Source organism: Heptranchias perlo, chromosome 3, assembly GCF_035084215.1.
Source record: "Heptranchias perlo isolate sHepPer1 chromosome 3, sHepPer1.hap1, whole genome shotgun sequence".
NCBI classification, from domain to species: Eukaryota; Metazoa; Chordata; class Chondrichthyes; order Hexanchiformes; family Hexanchidae; genus Heptranchias; species Heptranchias perlo.
The window spans coordinates 71,964,273-71,981,240 of record NC_090327.1 but is presented as its reverse complement, the minus strand read 5'-3'; the positions used below and the strand labels follow the sequence as shown (position 1 = coordinate 71,981,240).

The window sequence follows — 16,968 nt, the reverse complement described above, 5'->3', positions numbered from 1 at the left end:
GGAACAGGTGGAAGATGCACCCCCACCCCCCATCATTCCCTGAGGCAGGATTTCTGATGGAGAACAAACCCCAATCTGCCTGAACCCCAGGAGAAATGGCCGATTTACACCCTCCCCCATCATCTTAGGCTTGATTTAAGTATGATGTGGAGATGCCAATGATGGACTGGGGTGGACAAATGTAAGGAGTCGTACAACACCAGGTTATAGTCCAACAGCTTTATTTGAAATCACAAGATTTCGGAGCTTTGCTCCTTCGTCAGGTGAGTGACTCACCTGACGAAGGAGGAAAGCTCCGAAAGCTTGTGATTTCAAATAAAGCTGTTGGACTATAACCTGGTGTTGTACGACTCCTTACATTTGATTTAAGTAGGCCAGGGGAGGAGGTAGTAAGTGTTAAAACTAATTGCATAACACCAACAGTAACAATAGAAAGCTCTTAAAAGCAGTTTTGCATTAAAGCAACCAAATGCTGCAACGCACCAATGCAACTTTAATCAGAACAGCAGATTCCACTGTAGTGAGGCACACAGCAAGAAAAGCACTGATTGAAGGAGGGACTATACCCTAGAAAATATTGTTGTCAACATTAGCAAACAGACAATTAATCCATTTGAATGACATTCCTCTGTCCACTATATTAAATAACACATTTATTTTAAACTAGTCCATGCCTCCGCTAAAAAAGAAGACTGCTATACGCAATACAGGTTAGTTCACTATTATCACCATCAATGATTTCTAGTCTTAGAATACCAAGGATTCTTCTGTCACACGGGTCATAGGCATTTCATACACATTTCTTGAAGATGCAGAAAGAGAGTTTAGTATAGGTTCACTGTGACCTAAGGCACTGTCTTCCTTTCGATCAGTTAATTGCAGAAGAGCTAATTACATTCTTTGGATGGGCAGGGGAGGCGAGCAGTGTAAAGCTGCTTCATCTGTCATCTCTCTTTTGTTGCTTCTAGGTGAGCAAGTATTATAACTAATTCTGTTAATAGTCCCTGACTGAAGGATGGATTTTAATGCCCAGGTGGGGAGTCGGGGGAGAACTGACAGCCTTCCCGCCCGGGAGCCTCTGTGGGAAGCCTTAGCCAATTTTAACGGCCAGGCCTCATTTACATCCCTGCCTGGAATAAACGGAGAGAGGCAGCTGGCTGGCTTTCGGCAGGTCAACATTATGGGGTCCAGAGGCCACTCGCTGGCACCAAGGTTAGCTGCAGGAGGGGGAGGATCGGGGCAGCAGAGGCCCAGACTTTTCTATGGGCCCCAGAGGATCAATCCTGCTCCCCCTGGCCCCACTAAGGAAAGTTTTTGATATCCCTTACAGCACCTCTACTTCTTCTCTGCCAGATTTTACTGAACTAGGCGCCCATGGCAGGCCTGCCATTTAATAGGCCCTTAAAATGCTATCACAGTCCTATCGATGTCATAGGACCCTGATTAGCATATATTAATGAGGCTCCTTCCTGAGTCAGATGGGCAACTTGGCTGCCTAAAAAAAGGGCCCAGTTAAGATTGTGGCAGGCGGGAGTGGGATGGTAAGTCTTAGCATAGCCATTTTAACTGTGAGTCTACCCCATTCCTGCTGGTCAGGGGTGGGTTAAAGTTCCCTTGAGTATTTGTATCTGCTCTTTTAACAGTGCTCTGATAGTAAGATCAGGTGACTTGGTCTTAATAAAATTACCAATACTGTTGAACTTGTAGAGGAAATTTTCATACCTGATATTATGACCATTTAAAACCTCAATTAAAGGGAACTGTTTTTGTGTTGATTACATTGTAATCATAAACATTGTTATAAAGAGGGGATATCTGCATTCTTAGCAATGTTTCACAGTTCAACTTGTGTTACTGTTATTGAAAAGCAAACTAGCAATACTCAGTTGGTGGAGAATTTTGTGTGCTAATAACATCAGAAGGCTCAGTTCAAAACATACTAGGTTATATTTTAAACAGGTTAACTTCTTCATTAGAATAACAGACAGGAATTTTACACAAATGTGTTAACACATTAATTACTTATATCACACAGCCAAACGTCAACCCATTAACCATTTATAAACACCTTTTGGATAAAGATATCAGGGGCTGGATTTTCCTGTGTTATACCACCTGAAATCTGGAAATGTTTTTCCGCCGTTCCCAGCAGGGATCTTAGCTGCCCGACTCTTTATCAACATGCCACATTTAGATGATGGTAGAGTGGAGAAATCATGTGGTTTCGTTGCTTCCAGCCTGAAATATATCCAGCCACAGCTACCATCCGGAGAGAGGTCGCGGTATATCCTGTGGCAATGAAAGAAAGCCCACTGAAGACCCTTTTGGAAAGAGAGGGCTTAGTAGTGGTTACCTCACCCTCTTCTCTGCCTCCTGTCATGAATCTTGTATCAGCCTTGGCTCAGTCTGAGGCAGTAAATTAAATCACAACGGTAAAATTCAGGACCATTCTGCCCCTTTAAAGCTAACTCTTCCTCTTTATGTGCTGCAGCGAATATCCACAGCAGCCCCCACTGAGTTTTCCTCCCTATTAGTGGTGAGCTTTCCCATGTGGCCGAGAGTTGGCTGGGAGCCTGCTCTGCCTGTAAAATTAGGTTCGGCAGAAAATGGGTTGGGGTAACATCAGGGTTGGGGCACCGAGCAGCTGTCTTCCCCCAACCCATCTCCGGTGGCAAAACAGCTCCAGAGGAAAACTCCAGCCCCAGGATCATTCCAAATGGCTTGGTTTTCACAAGGATCTTTTCCATACTTCTGACCGAGCATCCTTGTATATCCATTTGTGTGCAAGCTGGATGAAAGCAATGGTAAGCTCAGCTGTGATGCCCTTCTGGTAAATTATCCTGCAGACATTCACGGTCTGGAGTGACATGAATAGCCACATGGATGAAGCACTGTAGCCATGTTTTGAGGTGCTTCTTTGAGAGAAGAAGTAAGAGTAAAAAACTGAAGGAGAAACCCTTGAATATTTGCAGTGGAGAAATAAGTGTATAATAATATGGACTAATCAATTTATTAGAAATAATCCATTATCATCCAGAATACTGTTTTGCATATCTCCTTCCCAAAATATACTGCAATGGTAATGAAAATTCACCATAATTTTTGTGTACATTTTTAAAAGTGTAAAAGAAACATTACCCTTCTTTCCTTACCTTCCTTTTCTATTGTGAAAATGTTGACAATTGTAGATGGATACATTTCCAGACTATTCAGCAAATTGCAAGATTGTGATTTGTTCATGAAACATAGTCATTCAGAACAAAGAATTACATTCCTTTGGCAGCTCAAAAGCTAAGAGTTAATGTTAAAATTTACGTTATGCTTTTGGAAGGGTGTGTAGATTAAAGTATGCCTGGAAACATTGCATGACTTCACTATGTGTATAATTTAAACTTCAGTAATATAAATTGTAGAAATAAGCGGCAGGAAACTGTTGCGGACCATCAGCTCTCTGCTCGAGTTATGCTCTGAAGCCTCTGCAGTAGGTGCCTCTTTTCTATGGAAAATCTGAACAGTGCGCAGCTGAATCATCGGTGCCCTGTGGAGTGACATTTCCGTGTGAGGCCAGAGAAAGTGTCTCTCTTAGCCACTTCTACATGCTGTGAGGGTGGTCTTAGCACCAGATACCAATCACAAAATACTACTGGATAGGTAACATTATAGGACAGGGGAAGATGAAGGTTATGCACACAGGACGCAAGAAAGATTACTATAGGGTAATGAATTGCAGAATTCTTCCAGACAGATCTGGATTAATGTTTTCTCATACTGGGGAAAGATTAGATATTTTGAAACATTTTTTTTGTGAATTGCTGCTATTTATAGTAGCAATTAAAAAAGGATATAACTACATGAAAAGGAGAACTAAAATATATATATATTTTAAAATCCTTTCATTTATATTTAGGGGACACAATGAGCCCTCATTTTTGAGTGGGAGATAATCTACATGTGAAGTGGCAGTTTCTTTGGGATATACTGGAACATTCTCATGAGACTGCATGCATGTCGCTTTGTATTTCTTGACACTTAATGGCATCAGAATGATCTTTGTTTGTAATAAAAAGGCTGAAAAATTGAGCTGCATTTCTTTGCTAAGTGAGCATCGTAAGTTGAATTAGCATTAGATTTTCTCCGTTGGTACACACATTCTTTGACATGGTGTTTAATAGTGTTAAGCCTATCGCTGCTGATCTAAACGTGTCTGAAGTAAACGATGACCCTCGCGTCTCCATGATAGCGAAACATCTCTCTGATGTGAGTTCATGGACCTGGAGCATTAAGTTAATTTTCCCCTGGATTTTTGAGTTGCGTCTTTTTTACCCCGCGGAAACACTGTGAAGAATACAGCTTTTGACCGAATGACAGAGCGTGAAGGGTACAATTAGGTGCATTAAATTAGAATATGACAAAAAGCCTATCTAAATATTTGTCACAATGTTACCTATTCAATGTAATGCTCTGTTCATAAAGTGAAAGCAGACAACCACAGGCACTTAATTTTCTAAATAATAGGTGAGTTTTCATGATCCTTTATCAGCTTTGAAGGGATAATTGAGGACATGGTGTAAGTTGTCATAGGTCAAGATTTGATGATTTGATCTATAATCTAGGATTAGACTTTGCTTCATTTCCATTTTGCCCAGAATTAACCCTGTAAATACTGGGTGTGTATTGCTGTTTTTGCAGTACAATCCACTCACCAATTGCAATGCTGTTGTGGAAAATGTATCTGAAATATTACTTTGATATGCAGAGAAGAAAAACTGCTAAACCTGTTAGCATACAAAATACTTTGTTTCTCACTAGCACCATAACAGCAAATTCAGAACTACTGTCATTTATGTGATGGTCTAAGTCTGAAAAAGTGTTGTTTATACTAATTGGAATAAACGTTTGCTGTATTAATTTCTTACATTACAACAGTGGAGATGCCGGTGATGGACTGGGGTTGACAATTGTAAACAATTTTACAACACCAAGTTATAGTCCAGCAATTTTATTTTAAATTCACAAGCTTTCGGAGGCTTCCTCCTTCCTCAGGTAAATGTTTCAGGTAAATGTAAATGCTTCCTCCTTCCTCAGGTAAACATTTACCTGAGGAAGGAGGAAGCCTCCGAAAGCTTGTGAATTTAAAATAAAATTGCTGGACTATAACTTGGTGTTGTAAAATTGTTTACAATTACAACAGTGACTACTCTTCAAAAGTGCTTCATTGGCTGTAAGTGCTTTGGGAAGTCATGAGGTCGTGAAAGGCACTATATAAATGCAAGTCTTTCTTTTAATATAGAAGCCCTGCATCAGTCTGTTGTTAAGTGCTGGTGTTTGAATTTAAAGAGAACCATAGCAAAGTGATCTGAAGGTACTGTGATCTAGAGCTGTAGTATGTGGCTTCCATTCTCAATTCTCTTCATTGTGAGCCTGATATCAGCAAAGCCCTTAGAGATGAGGAACCAAGTATGGGTGAGACTCCTTCCCTCATGATAAAAGAGAAATCACCCAAGGAAGGCTTAACCAAGACTGTTCCCAGGTACCTCTAAGGCTGGCTCAAGACAGGCATGGACAGGGATCTAATGGAAGATCAGCTGCCCATATTCTCAGTTGGGGAATGGCATGTAGTACAGGGAAAACTGAAAGATGAGTGGGGGAAAAACTCAATGTGAAACAAAAATGTATAAATACATTTTTTACAATAGTAAATGGGTGTAATTTCTTTGTGTTAAAAAAATTCAGCAAACACAGGGTTAATGTGGCTACATAAATTCCCATGCAATGTATAGTAGTAAAACCCTATGATCCCATGATCTTTGATTAGATTTGAGCCAGTAAATATCTTGTGATTAATCAAAATGGGTTGTTCTGCATGTAGTATAAGTCACCTTCACAGATGGGATGTAAATGTCTGTATTGTTTGCTGAAATTATTTCATCTCTTGCCATCTATTTCTGTAGCTGTAATAGATTGGCAAGCGGAATGAGTTATTTGCTATTTCTCTGTTTAAACTAGCAGACCATTAAGTGAAGCAAAGAGAAACACCCCCTGATGTGACAAGCACAGTCCAATACTGCCAAGCTGAGCAGGAACTCAAAGATTGTAATACTCAGGCTATTTGGATGGCTTCAATGTACAGCAGTGTTTCCTTTGCCAAAGTACATAGCAAAATATTAAGGATGTATGTTCAAGAAATATTGATTAAGAATACAATAAAATTCAGTGCTTACATCAGGCAGAGTGTAGAATCCCATGAACCCAGCGAGGTGCAGTATATGTTTTGCTGTTTGGATGGGTGTGACTTTTAAACTGATTATTTCAATAATTCTTCCATGGCAGTTGAATAATTTGTTAATACTGCAACAGAAGAGAAAAGTCAGTTGGTACATTACTAAATCCCAATTTAAGAGGAGCATACTTTAATTTAGTATTAGTTTAGTTTAGTGAGAGGAGGACTGGTCCTGGGTACCTCCTTAAGGCTGGCTCAAGACAGACATTGGCAGGGATCTAACAGCACATCAGCTGCCAATATTCTCAGTTGGGGAATGGCATATAGTACAAGAAAATCTGAAAGATGAGTGGAAAAAATCCCTTCAAAATGTGAAACAAAAATATATAAATTGTATAAAAAATTTTTTTTACAATTGTTAAGTTTATAAATTTCTTTGTGTTAAACAAACTCAGAAAGCACAGAGTTAATGTGGCTACAAAAATTCCATTTTATTCTAATGGACAAAATTAGGAACATTTTTAATATTTGCCATTCTTCATATAAATACCCCATGCCATAGCATGTGCTGAGAGAATCTTAACAATGTCAGCATTTTCACCATATATTTTCATTAAACTGGCATGTGCAAACAAATGGCAATCCTGAAATGTTGATTTTTGTTTTTGCTAGTACTGTCTTAAGTAGCCCGAGTCCCGAGCTCTACTGTTAGTCGCACTGCTGGTATCCTGCAGCAAACACAAAAATGCGAAACAAAGGGGAGGAAATTAAAGAGAAAAATTACATAAATATGTTTATATAAATAAACTGCTGAAAATAATTTTTAACTTTGCACATTTTTACAGATTCAACCTGTAACCATTGCAACATTTGTGCATGGTTCACAGGTTTTTTTCAACATTTTGAAAAATTATGTTGTGACACACACCATTTATATAGTAGCAACAGCGAATATAGAATCAGTCTGTTAAAATGTTTTACTGTACTTTATAAATATGCTAAACCTCAGGTTGTCAAAATTGAATATTTGCAAATGGACCAACATCATGGGTAAGTGACAAAACTCAGGATCAAACTTTTTGCCTCTCCCAGGAGATTACATGGTTGTGGCAAGGGTGGGGGGTGGGAGAGAGGGGAGAAGGGAGAAAGGAAATGTTCAGTCATGATGTTTCGGCCATCATGGTGTGGGGCAGACTTAATGGACCAGCTGGTCTTTTCCTGCCCAGACAATTCTGGTTGAACATTTCAGCAGCAGACTGGGAAACAGCCTGATAAGGAAGGAAGGAGCCTGGATCACTCACTTAACTCTCAGATAACTTCACTGCATGACTCATCAATCCAGACATAGAAGAAGAACCCAGAATTTTACAGACTCGGACCTCCAAGCCCTGCTGGAGGAAATTGAGCTAAGGAGACACAGACTACTGGGTGTCTGTGCCAGCAAACCTACCAGGAATCACACTTGTGCCATTTGAAGGGAGGTGGCACTCGCACTAAGTGCCAACTCTCTCACCCCAAGAACTGCAAACCAGTGCTGTAAGAAATTTGATGACCTCACCAGAACAAGCAAGATAACACACTGGACATTCTTCCTTGCCTATACTGAATGCCAGCACATTACCACCCTCTGAAAGCAACACTTGTACAACTAACCCTTCTCAATACACTCTGGTTAAGGAGGGACTCGAACTCTGGATCTTGCTCTATGGCTACTCAGTTCCCCTAACAGCAATTACTTATATGCACAACCCTATAACCCTTTCCTCCACTTTAACTGGTTGATACACCCAAGTCTTTTACTTCAGCTCTCCCATGATGCCACATGGCACACACTCCTGAACTTTCAGCTTTTTTCTCATTTACTCGGTCTTCTTGCAGGAGAAATTGCCGCACAATGTTTGAGAGGTGGACCACTGGAGGGGACATCCCCTCCCTAAAACAACTCGTGCCCTATGAGGAGAAGGCCATGGAGCCAGTGGGGAGGCACTCTGCTTTTGATGTGGAAGATAGTAAGGTTGGTGCCATATTGCTGGCACTGTCAGTAACTGAGCACCTACATTGTTGCCTTGGCATCCCTGTGCAGGTTTACACAGACACAAGCTTCCACCCACCTCTCTGTGTCCTTAATCCCAAGGGGGTAATGCTCACTCATTCTTACCTTCAGCTGTCCTTTCCTGCAGATCCTGAAGATGATGAGGAAGAGGAGAAAGAATAGCACAAACGCAACTACCTCCTTGTCAACTATGATAGTGATAAAAATGAGGAGAATCAAGATGAAGAGGGAGCTGAATATGGACTGAAGCCCATCCAAGAGTTCCTGCACAGATCTCCTGCCCCAACTTCTTCTAACTCACTCCCTATGGTACTTACTACTTCACCCCCAGGCACCAGCTCAGATACTTTCACCTGAGGGCAATTAGAAAGTGCTAGTGAGAATGTGGCACCAGGTGATTACAGAACATGATGGAACTAGAGGAGAGAGAGAAAGACTTTCATGACCTCATGATGTCCCATCTCTTTGAACGTCTCATCTGAAACCTCTGACAGTATAGCATTTCCTCAGTACTATACTGAGGTGTCAGCCTAGATTATGTAGTCAAATCTCTGGAGTGGGATTTGATGCCACAACATTCTGATTCACAAGTGAGATTGCTGCCCTTGAGCCAAGGCTGATACTACAGCTCCAGTTTTCAGGTATCATTGGCCCTCATTACTATATATTTGAATAAAGGTGCTTGGGACTCAGCGGAAAGAACAAAAAGTGCAAGGGAACTTAGGGAAAGCGATTTAAATGTTGAAAATCGACGGAAATGACTTGTATCCGATTTTCCTGCCACAAAATTTTACTTGGCCCAATTATGCACTAGAAATACACCAAAAACACTGAGGAAGTTGACCCCCGATGTGTTTAATATCTATCTATTATATATCATTATTACATTTTGGTACGTGTGATTCGTGCTTCATTGAAAACGCATGAGTACCTGCAGTACCTATTATTTTTATAGACACTGCGATATGTATTTTCAATGTTAAATGTGTCATGCTCTGTGACACATTATAGTTATTTTAAATTGAGAGTATATCACCCTGTGATTGGGAACCTGGTCAGATTGCACACAAATTGCTTTTTGAAAATTTTTTTCATCTACAATTTTTTCCCAATAACTGAAATTTTTTAAGGACCAGTAAAAATCTCAGATTACATTTTAGAAAATGTGGAATTTGTCTCATGCAGTCGCTCTAAATCAGTTGCCCTGATGTTATGCCTTAGGTGGCATAAGCACATCTATTTTTATAAAACCAGAGAATCTTGTGCCTCATCATGAGCAACCCCACGGGAGGTCTAGTGGTAATATAAAAGTTTTGAGATGTGCCTATTACACTTCAGGTGTTACATATGCTATTTTCTGTGTAACACTTAAAAAGTGTTTAAAAGGGAGAGCAGAAACAAAGGAACATCCCCACCAACAGAAAATGCTTTTGATATGGCTTCAGGAGCCACACTTTAAAAAAAAGTGTTTTAAAAAAAAAGTTGGTCTCAACTGACGATTTGCGTAACAACAATTAGCCTCTCATTGACCCAGTAAGGCACAGCAATTACACCTCATGGCCTCAAAGGAACATACTAGGCTACACTAAACTGCACTTCAGCAGCAGAATAATTTGTGCATTACATGGTATAATGCTCCTGATCTACCATGAATAGTGCCACGGCGTATTCACTAGTATCCGTTAAAGCTCAGTACTGGAAACACACTAGCAGTACAGTTATGGAACAAAAAGAATTACTGGATAGTGCTGCAGTAGCAGACTCAAAATACAATATATCTCTTTTTTTAAATATGTTAACAAAACAAGAACACTTAGATTTTTTAATAGAAGTTAACTGTTTTTGCAATGGTTTATTATTTTTTGAAAATAAAGTCAAAAAATCAAAACACAAGCACCAATGAATAGGTACATAAAGGAAAATATTTGAGCAGTATAAAGGAACACTGTAGATTCAATCGAGTTAAATTGATAGTTAAAGAACAAGGCTGATTGTCAGATGTTGCCAGAGTAATCCTATCTATTTCTACAGTCCATACTGCAGGTTGTAAAGGGGGCTTTGAGATAAAATCCATTGGCTTGATGCTTTTATTATTTAAAATCATGCCACAGAACGTTGTTTTAATTACTGATTCATGCAGAATATATAAATACTAAAATTTGAATGCATATTGAAAGATTCAAACAAAAATCTTTTAAATAATAAGGTAAGCTGCCCCTGTATATTTTACATGGGGGTATTGAAAGTAAATCACTACACTGCTAAAGGGAAGAAAAAAATACATAAGAGCCACTGCCTGAGAACACATCAACACAGCAGGAAGAAAAGTATGGTCCCAAAAGGCTGCATGAACTCTGCTAATTCACACAAATAAATCTACTATATCAGGAGGGTGACTAAAGCTCATTAACAACAGAAGTCAGGGTAATAAATTTACTAATGAAAATGGTGAAACAAAGCAATTCTACGTACGAGGCACAACATGTAAATTAACATTGTTGAAATTCAGTATGATTTCAGAGCAGTAACATGGAGTGTAAAATGATTATTACCTTTATAGGGTTTGAATGTACCTATTTTATACACAACAATTTTCTTTGCTGGTATTTGTAATTTCTCCCTTTTGCACTGGCAAAACCGATCTCGAAACCATGCTGATGCCAAACTAAACGAGTAATTCTGGGTTGACGAGACATCAAATTGTTCCTCTTTCTAAAAATATTATCATAATGGTTAGAATGGAAACCAGTGAAAATCTTCCTACAGCTATCCATTGAAAGCTGCATCTTTTAATTTGCCCTGTTGTTGGACCTTTATAAATGAAATTTTTAAAATGCATTAAAGCCTAGATTTTACTGAAAGTGGAATGTATAATCTTATTTCATTAACTTACTTTAACCTCCAGTAGTAAATCCATCTAATTGCAATTTTTTGTTATCACTTTTCCTTGAATCTCATTTCGAAATTACACGAAGGGAACTTTAGAATTAAGTTCACGAAAATTATTTTGTTTTAAATTTTCAATAAAACTGCATTAAACATTCCACTAAAATGTTAAATCAGCTTCTCAATTATTTTATTTTTTTTTACCAGTTGGATCATAAAATGACCTACATTACATGCAGCAACATTCAATTATCTAACATCAATAAAACATTTGGCTGTGTTTAAGTTCAAAATATTAGAATTTCATATGTTTGGTCACTTAATATTGGATAAATAATAGATAATGTCCAGTACAGCTTTTATTGAATTGCCCAAACTGTGAGTATTGGATTTTAAAATTCTAATCCCTAGAATAATATTTCTTGTTTTTTTTATATAAAACCTGCAGAAAATACTGTAAAGCAGAGATATTTATCTGGATCACACAGGATTTTAACAAAAATGGGCAAAATGCAATCTTGTGATTATCTTAGTATTCATTATGAAATTTGGATTTATTTTAGTATTCATTATGAAATTTGGATTTATCTATCTAACTAGTACCTCCCTTTTGTTCAGTGTTATATATTTATAATTACAAACACATTTTTATATTTAATTTTTTGTTTTTAAGTTCTTAAAATATAACACGATCAGCTGTAATTACGTGTTGTATTACATTAGAGTTAATCGAGAAATAATGTCATGCTATGAAGGAGCAGCAGTAACCTTTTTAAATTGAACAGTTATACTGAACGTTATTGAACTAATTAAAGGCATTGATTCATAGCTTTCTGTTACCACTTGACGGTAAAATTAGCTTATTAAAATGGTGAAAGTTGTAGTAAGGTTGGAATTGGATCAAAAGCATTCTTTTTTATCAGCACAAATATATCAGATGTAAAATTGGATGCTACTTTCAATTTTTACTAATCAAACCTTACAAATCCTCAATTGTATTATAAGTACTAAAATCTGGTAACCTTTTTAGGTCATTCTGCTAACTTGCATTATTGTATGAGTTCATTTCACTGTATGTAGAAGGCCAAAGTATTAATATTAAAACAGTACTGCCCACTTATTTTTCAATTTTAGACCAGCTACTGAGCTAGTATAATATGGCAAATGAGATTTATTTTGTACTTTTAAAAATTTCTTGGAGAAAAAGTTTTTGGGGACGGAAGGAACGACCGAAGCACTAACCCAAGCATTCCCTTTTTCTGCACCTAATTTGTTTCATCCTGTTACACGGATCGTTCAGAGGCCTGCTAATTATGCATTAAGAACATTTATGGTATAAATTCCATGACTAGCTGCCCTGATCACAACCACCCCTGCTAATCAGGCCTAAAAAAACTTCATATCGTTCTCTTTGCCTCAGTCCTTGTTGAAACTCTCACCATACTACCTCTTGTCGTGGTTTTATGTGAGCTTTTGAGTGTACTGTTAATTGTCTAAACCTTGCCCCCAGATGCTTAACTTGTACTTAAGTTTGCTATTGATGCATTATTGCTGTTTTGCTGTATAAAGTGTGAAATTCGCCTTTTTTATTTATATTTTTGCTTTTTTCTCCTCGCATATTATTATTGTTATGTAATTTTAAAATGTCAAAAATAGGTTAAAAAAAGACACAAATTTTGGACTAAATATTAAACTCCTTAATTTGGCTTTGGAATTCACAGGAAGCATGGCAGCAAGCAGCAGTTAGTGCCCTTTCCGTAGAAAACACATGATTTGGCTCACTCGGTAGCTCAGCAGGTTAAAACACTGAGCAGCTAAGCCATACAAGCCAGAAGGTTTCTGATCCTGATCTCCAATCTGTACTCATTGATCTGATCTCAGCCAGGACAGTAGGTGGGTGGTACAGTTGGGTTCAGCATCCCTGGATTAGGGAGGGGAAGATTCAACCACCTATCTCACTTCTGACCATGATCCTGTTACCTCTCTGGAAAGTGTGTGTGTGTGTGTGTGTGTGCTCAACTGTGATGCTCTCCCATTAGGTAGTCCACCAACACTCACTGCCAACTCTTGTACTTTGGCTCTTGATTTTGTTGTGCATGTGTAGAATTGTAGCTCAACAAGGAGCTAATGCCTTCACAGAAGGAGGAAGGGATGGGAGAAAACTGACAGAAAAAGGAAATAAGGAGGTGAAAAAACACATAAAGGAAGAACTTGCATTTATATGGAGCCTTTCATGACCTCTGGATATCCCAAAATGCTTTACAGCCAATGAATTGTAGTCACTGTTGTAATGTAAAGAAACATGGCAGCCAATTTACGCAAGCAAAATCCCATAAATAGCAATAAAACGATTCCACAGTTTGATCTCTTTTGCAATATTATTTTGTTTATCAAATTTTAAATTGCATTTCGAAAATTGAAAATTGAGTCATGGGGCATAGGAGCTATAATGGAAATCACAGTGAGTCTGTCAAAAGTAAGCTGTCCATAGCAAACCTTCACATAATAAGAGTGCAGAAGGCACTTTTATAATCTGGCTCTGTGGTTTGAGTTGCAAGAGAGCAACATCTGCACATTAGGTCCCGCATTTAAATTGTCAAAACTGCCTCCCCTATGCTGACAATAGATTTGTGGACGCACATTTTCATGGGCCTATAATTGTGTCAGCAGGATAAGGTTTTAGTTTTGTAAAACTGAGGAGGTGGTGCATGGATATCATTCTCCTGTACCTATACAAGTACCAGATATAAAAGTACCTAAAAGGAACGCACAGTGTTATTGCTGTGTTAAATTTTGAACTCTTTGAAGAGTCATCTTAAGTGGTGGCTTGTAAAATACATACTACTCCTTCATCAGTAGAAATATGTTATCATTCAACAATTCCAGACTAATTACAACTTTGGTGACCGTGTAAAGGAAATTTTATCTTAATACATTATGGTGTTAAAATAAATTTAAAAAGAGGGGGTCAATAAGCATTTGGACAGTATTTGCTGAAACAGGCTGAATAGTACAAAACAGTATCAGTAATTTAATCAAAAATATTTCTTGACTTATTTATTGTCTGGAAGGAAAGAATGCTACAAGAGTTCTTAGAGAATTAACTCATTTTACAGCAATTTTCTGTTGAATTAAAAAAAAATTATGTTTTCTCTTTTTTTGAATATAGACCCGGAGAGCCTCCACTAGAACAAGGCTGGATTCCATTTTTGGGCAAGGCAATTGAATTCAGTCAACATACTCCTGGACTTCTTAGTTCTTGTCAGCAGAAATGGGGAGACATCTTCACGATTCATATCATAGGTGAGTTTTCAAATAGAGTGCAGCCTGAGCCGCCACTGACAAATAGGGCTGTAAATTCTTTTTACTTTTGTTGTACAGCCACATGACCCAGCAATTTCCTGGTAACTGGTGTATTTAAGGAAATGGCAATAACGTTTTCTCAAAGGCAGTTGCACAAAGCACTCATGAAAAAGCTGAGAGAACAACATTTGAAGATTAGCTTTGGGAATAAAGCTCAAACGTCTTGCAGTCCATGCCTGGACCGCTCTGAATGTGGAAAGCTGTGCTGATTCTGCCACGGAATCTTTTGTTTATTTTCTATCTTAAAAAGATCTTGTCAAAAATCTAGGGGAAAATACGTATTTTAAAAAAATAATTAATGTTTTCCAAAGCAGTTCACTTGGAAAACACAAAACGATGCTTGGAGTTGCTGGCACGGCGTTGTCTTGGAATGCGATTTCGCTGATTGCAGTTTCCGACATGACGAGCAAATGATTGTCGTGCTGAAAAGTCGCAAGGGACATGAATGTCATCTTAATAAAGAAATTAAAAAGCACATCTTTCTGCGAGAAACAATGTAAATTTCTGACCTGTCGCGGAAAATAGTTCTCTAATTGGTATTGTGTGGTGGTGCAGCAGAATCGTTTTCCCCAAACGTCATTCCAGCGAAGCAATACTGTACATCATTGTCAACAGTTCAGCAAGATCTTCCTAATAAGAGAATGATTACGTAAATGCTGTGTTTCACAAAAAAAACCTACCTTGTTGAATACATCTACCAGAAAGGTTTTTTTTTCCTATTTTGTTCCACTAGAAATAAAGTATAAATGCCATGGAAGATAAACTATTTTCAGCTGATGCATACAACATGCATTCACAGTTTTTAGCAGGTGACAGGAAAACAATTGACTTATTTCTGAAGAATTTTTAGATTTTGTTATTTAAAATATTCACCAAGTATAAAAATAGACACTGACTTAATATTGCTTAAAATGTAGCAAATAACTGTTTTGGCTTCAATAATTAATATTTATTGGATTCTCCTTTTTATGTTAGAAGCACAAACCACATTTTTTACTTTTAGTTTAAACACCACAGAGCCAAAATTCCATGCCTCCTGATCCCAGGTGCTACACCAGCATCGTACCCTCCAGATCTGACCCCAGTGGAATTTTTGCGGACATTAGAAGAGCACCTCTTTTGCATGGGGTAGGCAGGTGCAAGCGCCACTTCAGGCAGGTCTCCAGGGCTCGCCCTCCCCATGCAGCCAGAAAATCAGGGACATGATTTTCACTTGAACCCGGGAAGAGAGCGGGTGAGCAGATTTTCGTATGGGAAACCCAGAAGTGAAGTGAGTGCGTCGGAATCTGTGATCGCATCTCAATTGGAGGCAATTATTTTTGCTTCCAGGTTTAGCGTCTCCAAGCTGCACAGCAGGTGTACTGCACAACCGCATGATGCAATCTGAAGTCCACTATTTAAAGGGCCAATGGAGAAATGGATTTTGGAGGAGAAAGGGGGAAGTGAAGACATGGATTCCAAGAGAGCAAAGGCAGCGCCCAGATTCACGGATGCTTCATTTGAAGTACTGCTGGGTGCAGTGAGAACCAGGAGGGAGGTAATTTACCCAACTGATGGGAGGAAGAAACCTGGTTCTGCCACCAAGAAGGCTGGAGGTGACAGAAGAGGTGAGCAGCAGGAACGTGCTGCAGTGCAGGAAGCACTTTAATGACCTAACCAGGTCAGGAAAAGTGAGTACAGTTGCTGATTCACACCTCCAACACCTCACTCTGTCTTGTCAAGCGTACATCACTCCTCACACCCACTTAAGTTTCAGCAGTAACCATCCTTCACTTTCTATGCACTTCCTCACATCCTCATTTATGCACCTTCCACTGCCACTCACCTCAATCCTTATGCAACGTGATGCATCTGTCTGATAGCCACCCTCTGATGCATCTGTCTGATAGTCACCCTCTGATGCATCTGTCTGATAGTCACCCTCATCCAATACACTGCACCCATTGGGTGAATACGTGACCTTCAGTCACTCATAGTTCTGTTCTTTCGCCCCTTGGAGGAGGCGAGAGTGGAAAACGCAAGGAAGAGGTCGAGGACTGGAGGTGGCCCTCCACAAATAGTTCAGCTCACAGATGCAGAAGAGGAGGCCATGGAGATTAGTGGGTCATCTGGATCCCTATCCATTGGAGATGGAGAGACTGGGAACCCGCATGTGCCTGGTGACAGAACATAAACATCTTTCGCACACATGTTGACTTTATTTCATCCGGGACTGAACTATAAGAAATCTGAGTATGGTGATTGGCAAGATTGTTACTTAGCCAGGACTTCACGCGTAGAAGAAGAATGTGCGGAGATGTATGACAGTGATTCTGCAGAAGACCTCATTCCTTCTGAGGGTGCACCATCACATCACATGCAGCCATGCACCAGTGCAGATACTGACACTTCAGTGTGTCCAGGTAGACAGTTAGTTGGGTTTTCACGTGGTGATTCACAACTCACA

At 39.0% G+C, this 16,968-nt stretch overlaps 1 protein-coding gene across 2 annotated transcripts in view; it reads left to right on the top strand.

The window, feature by feature from the left end:
* The window catches only part of cyp7b1 (cytochrome P450, family 7, subfamily B, polypeptide 1), a 204,013-nt gene that overhangs the window by 154,614 nt on the left and 32,431 nt on the right, over positions 1-16,968 (top strand). For both annotated transcript variants that reach the window (XM_067980175.1, XM_067980173.1), the window contains one exon: positions 14,329-14,462. In XM_067980175.1, coding sequence (XP_067836276.1) covers positions 14,329-14,462 — 134 coding nt within the window. The remainder of the gene's footprint in view (positions 1-14,328; positions 14,463-16,968) is intronic.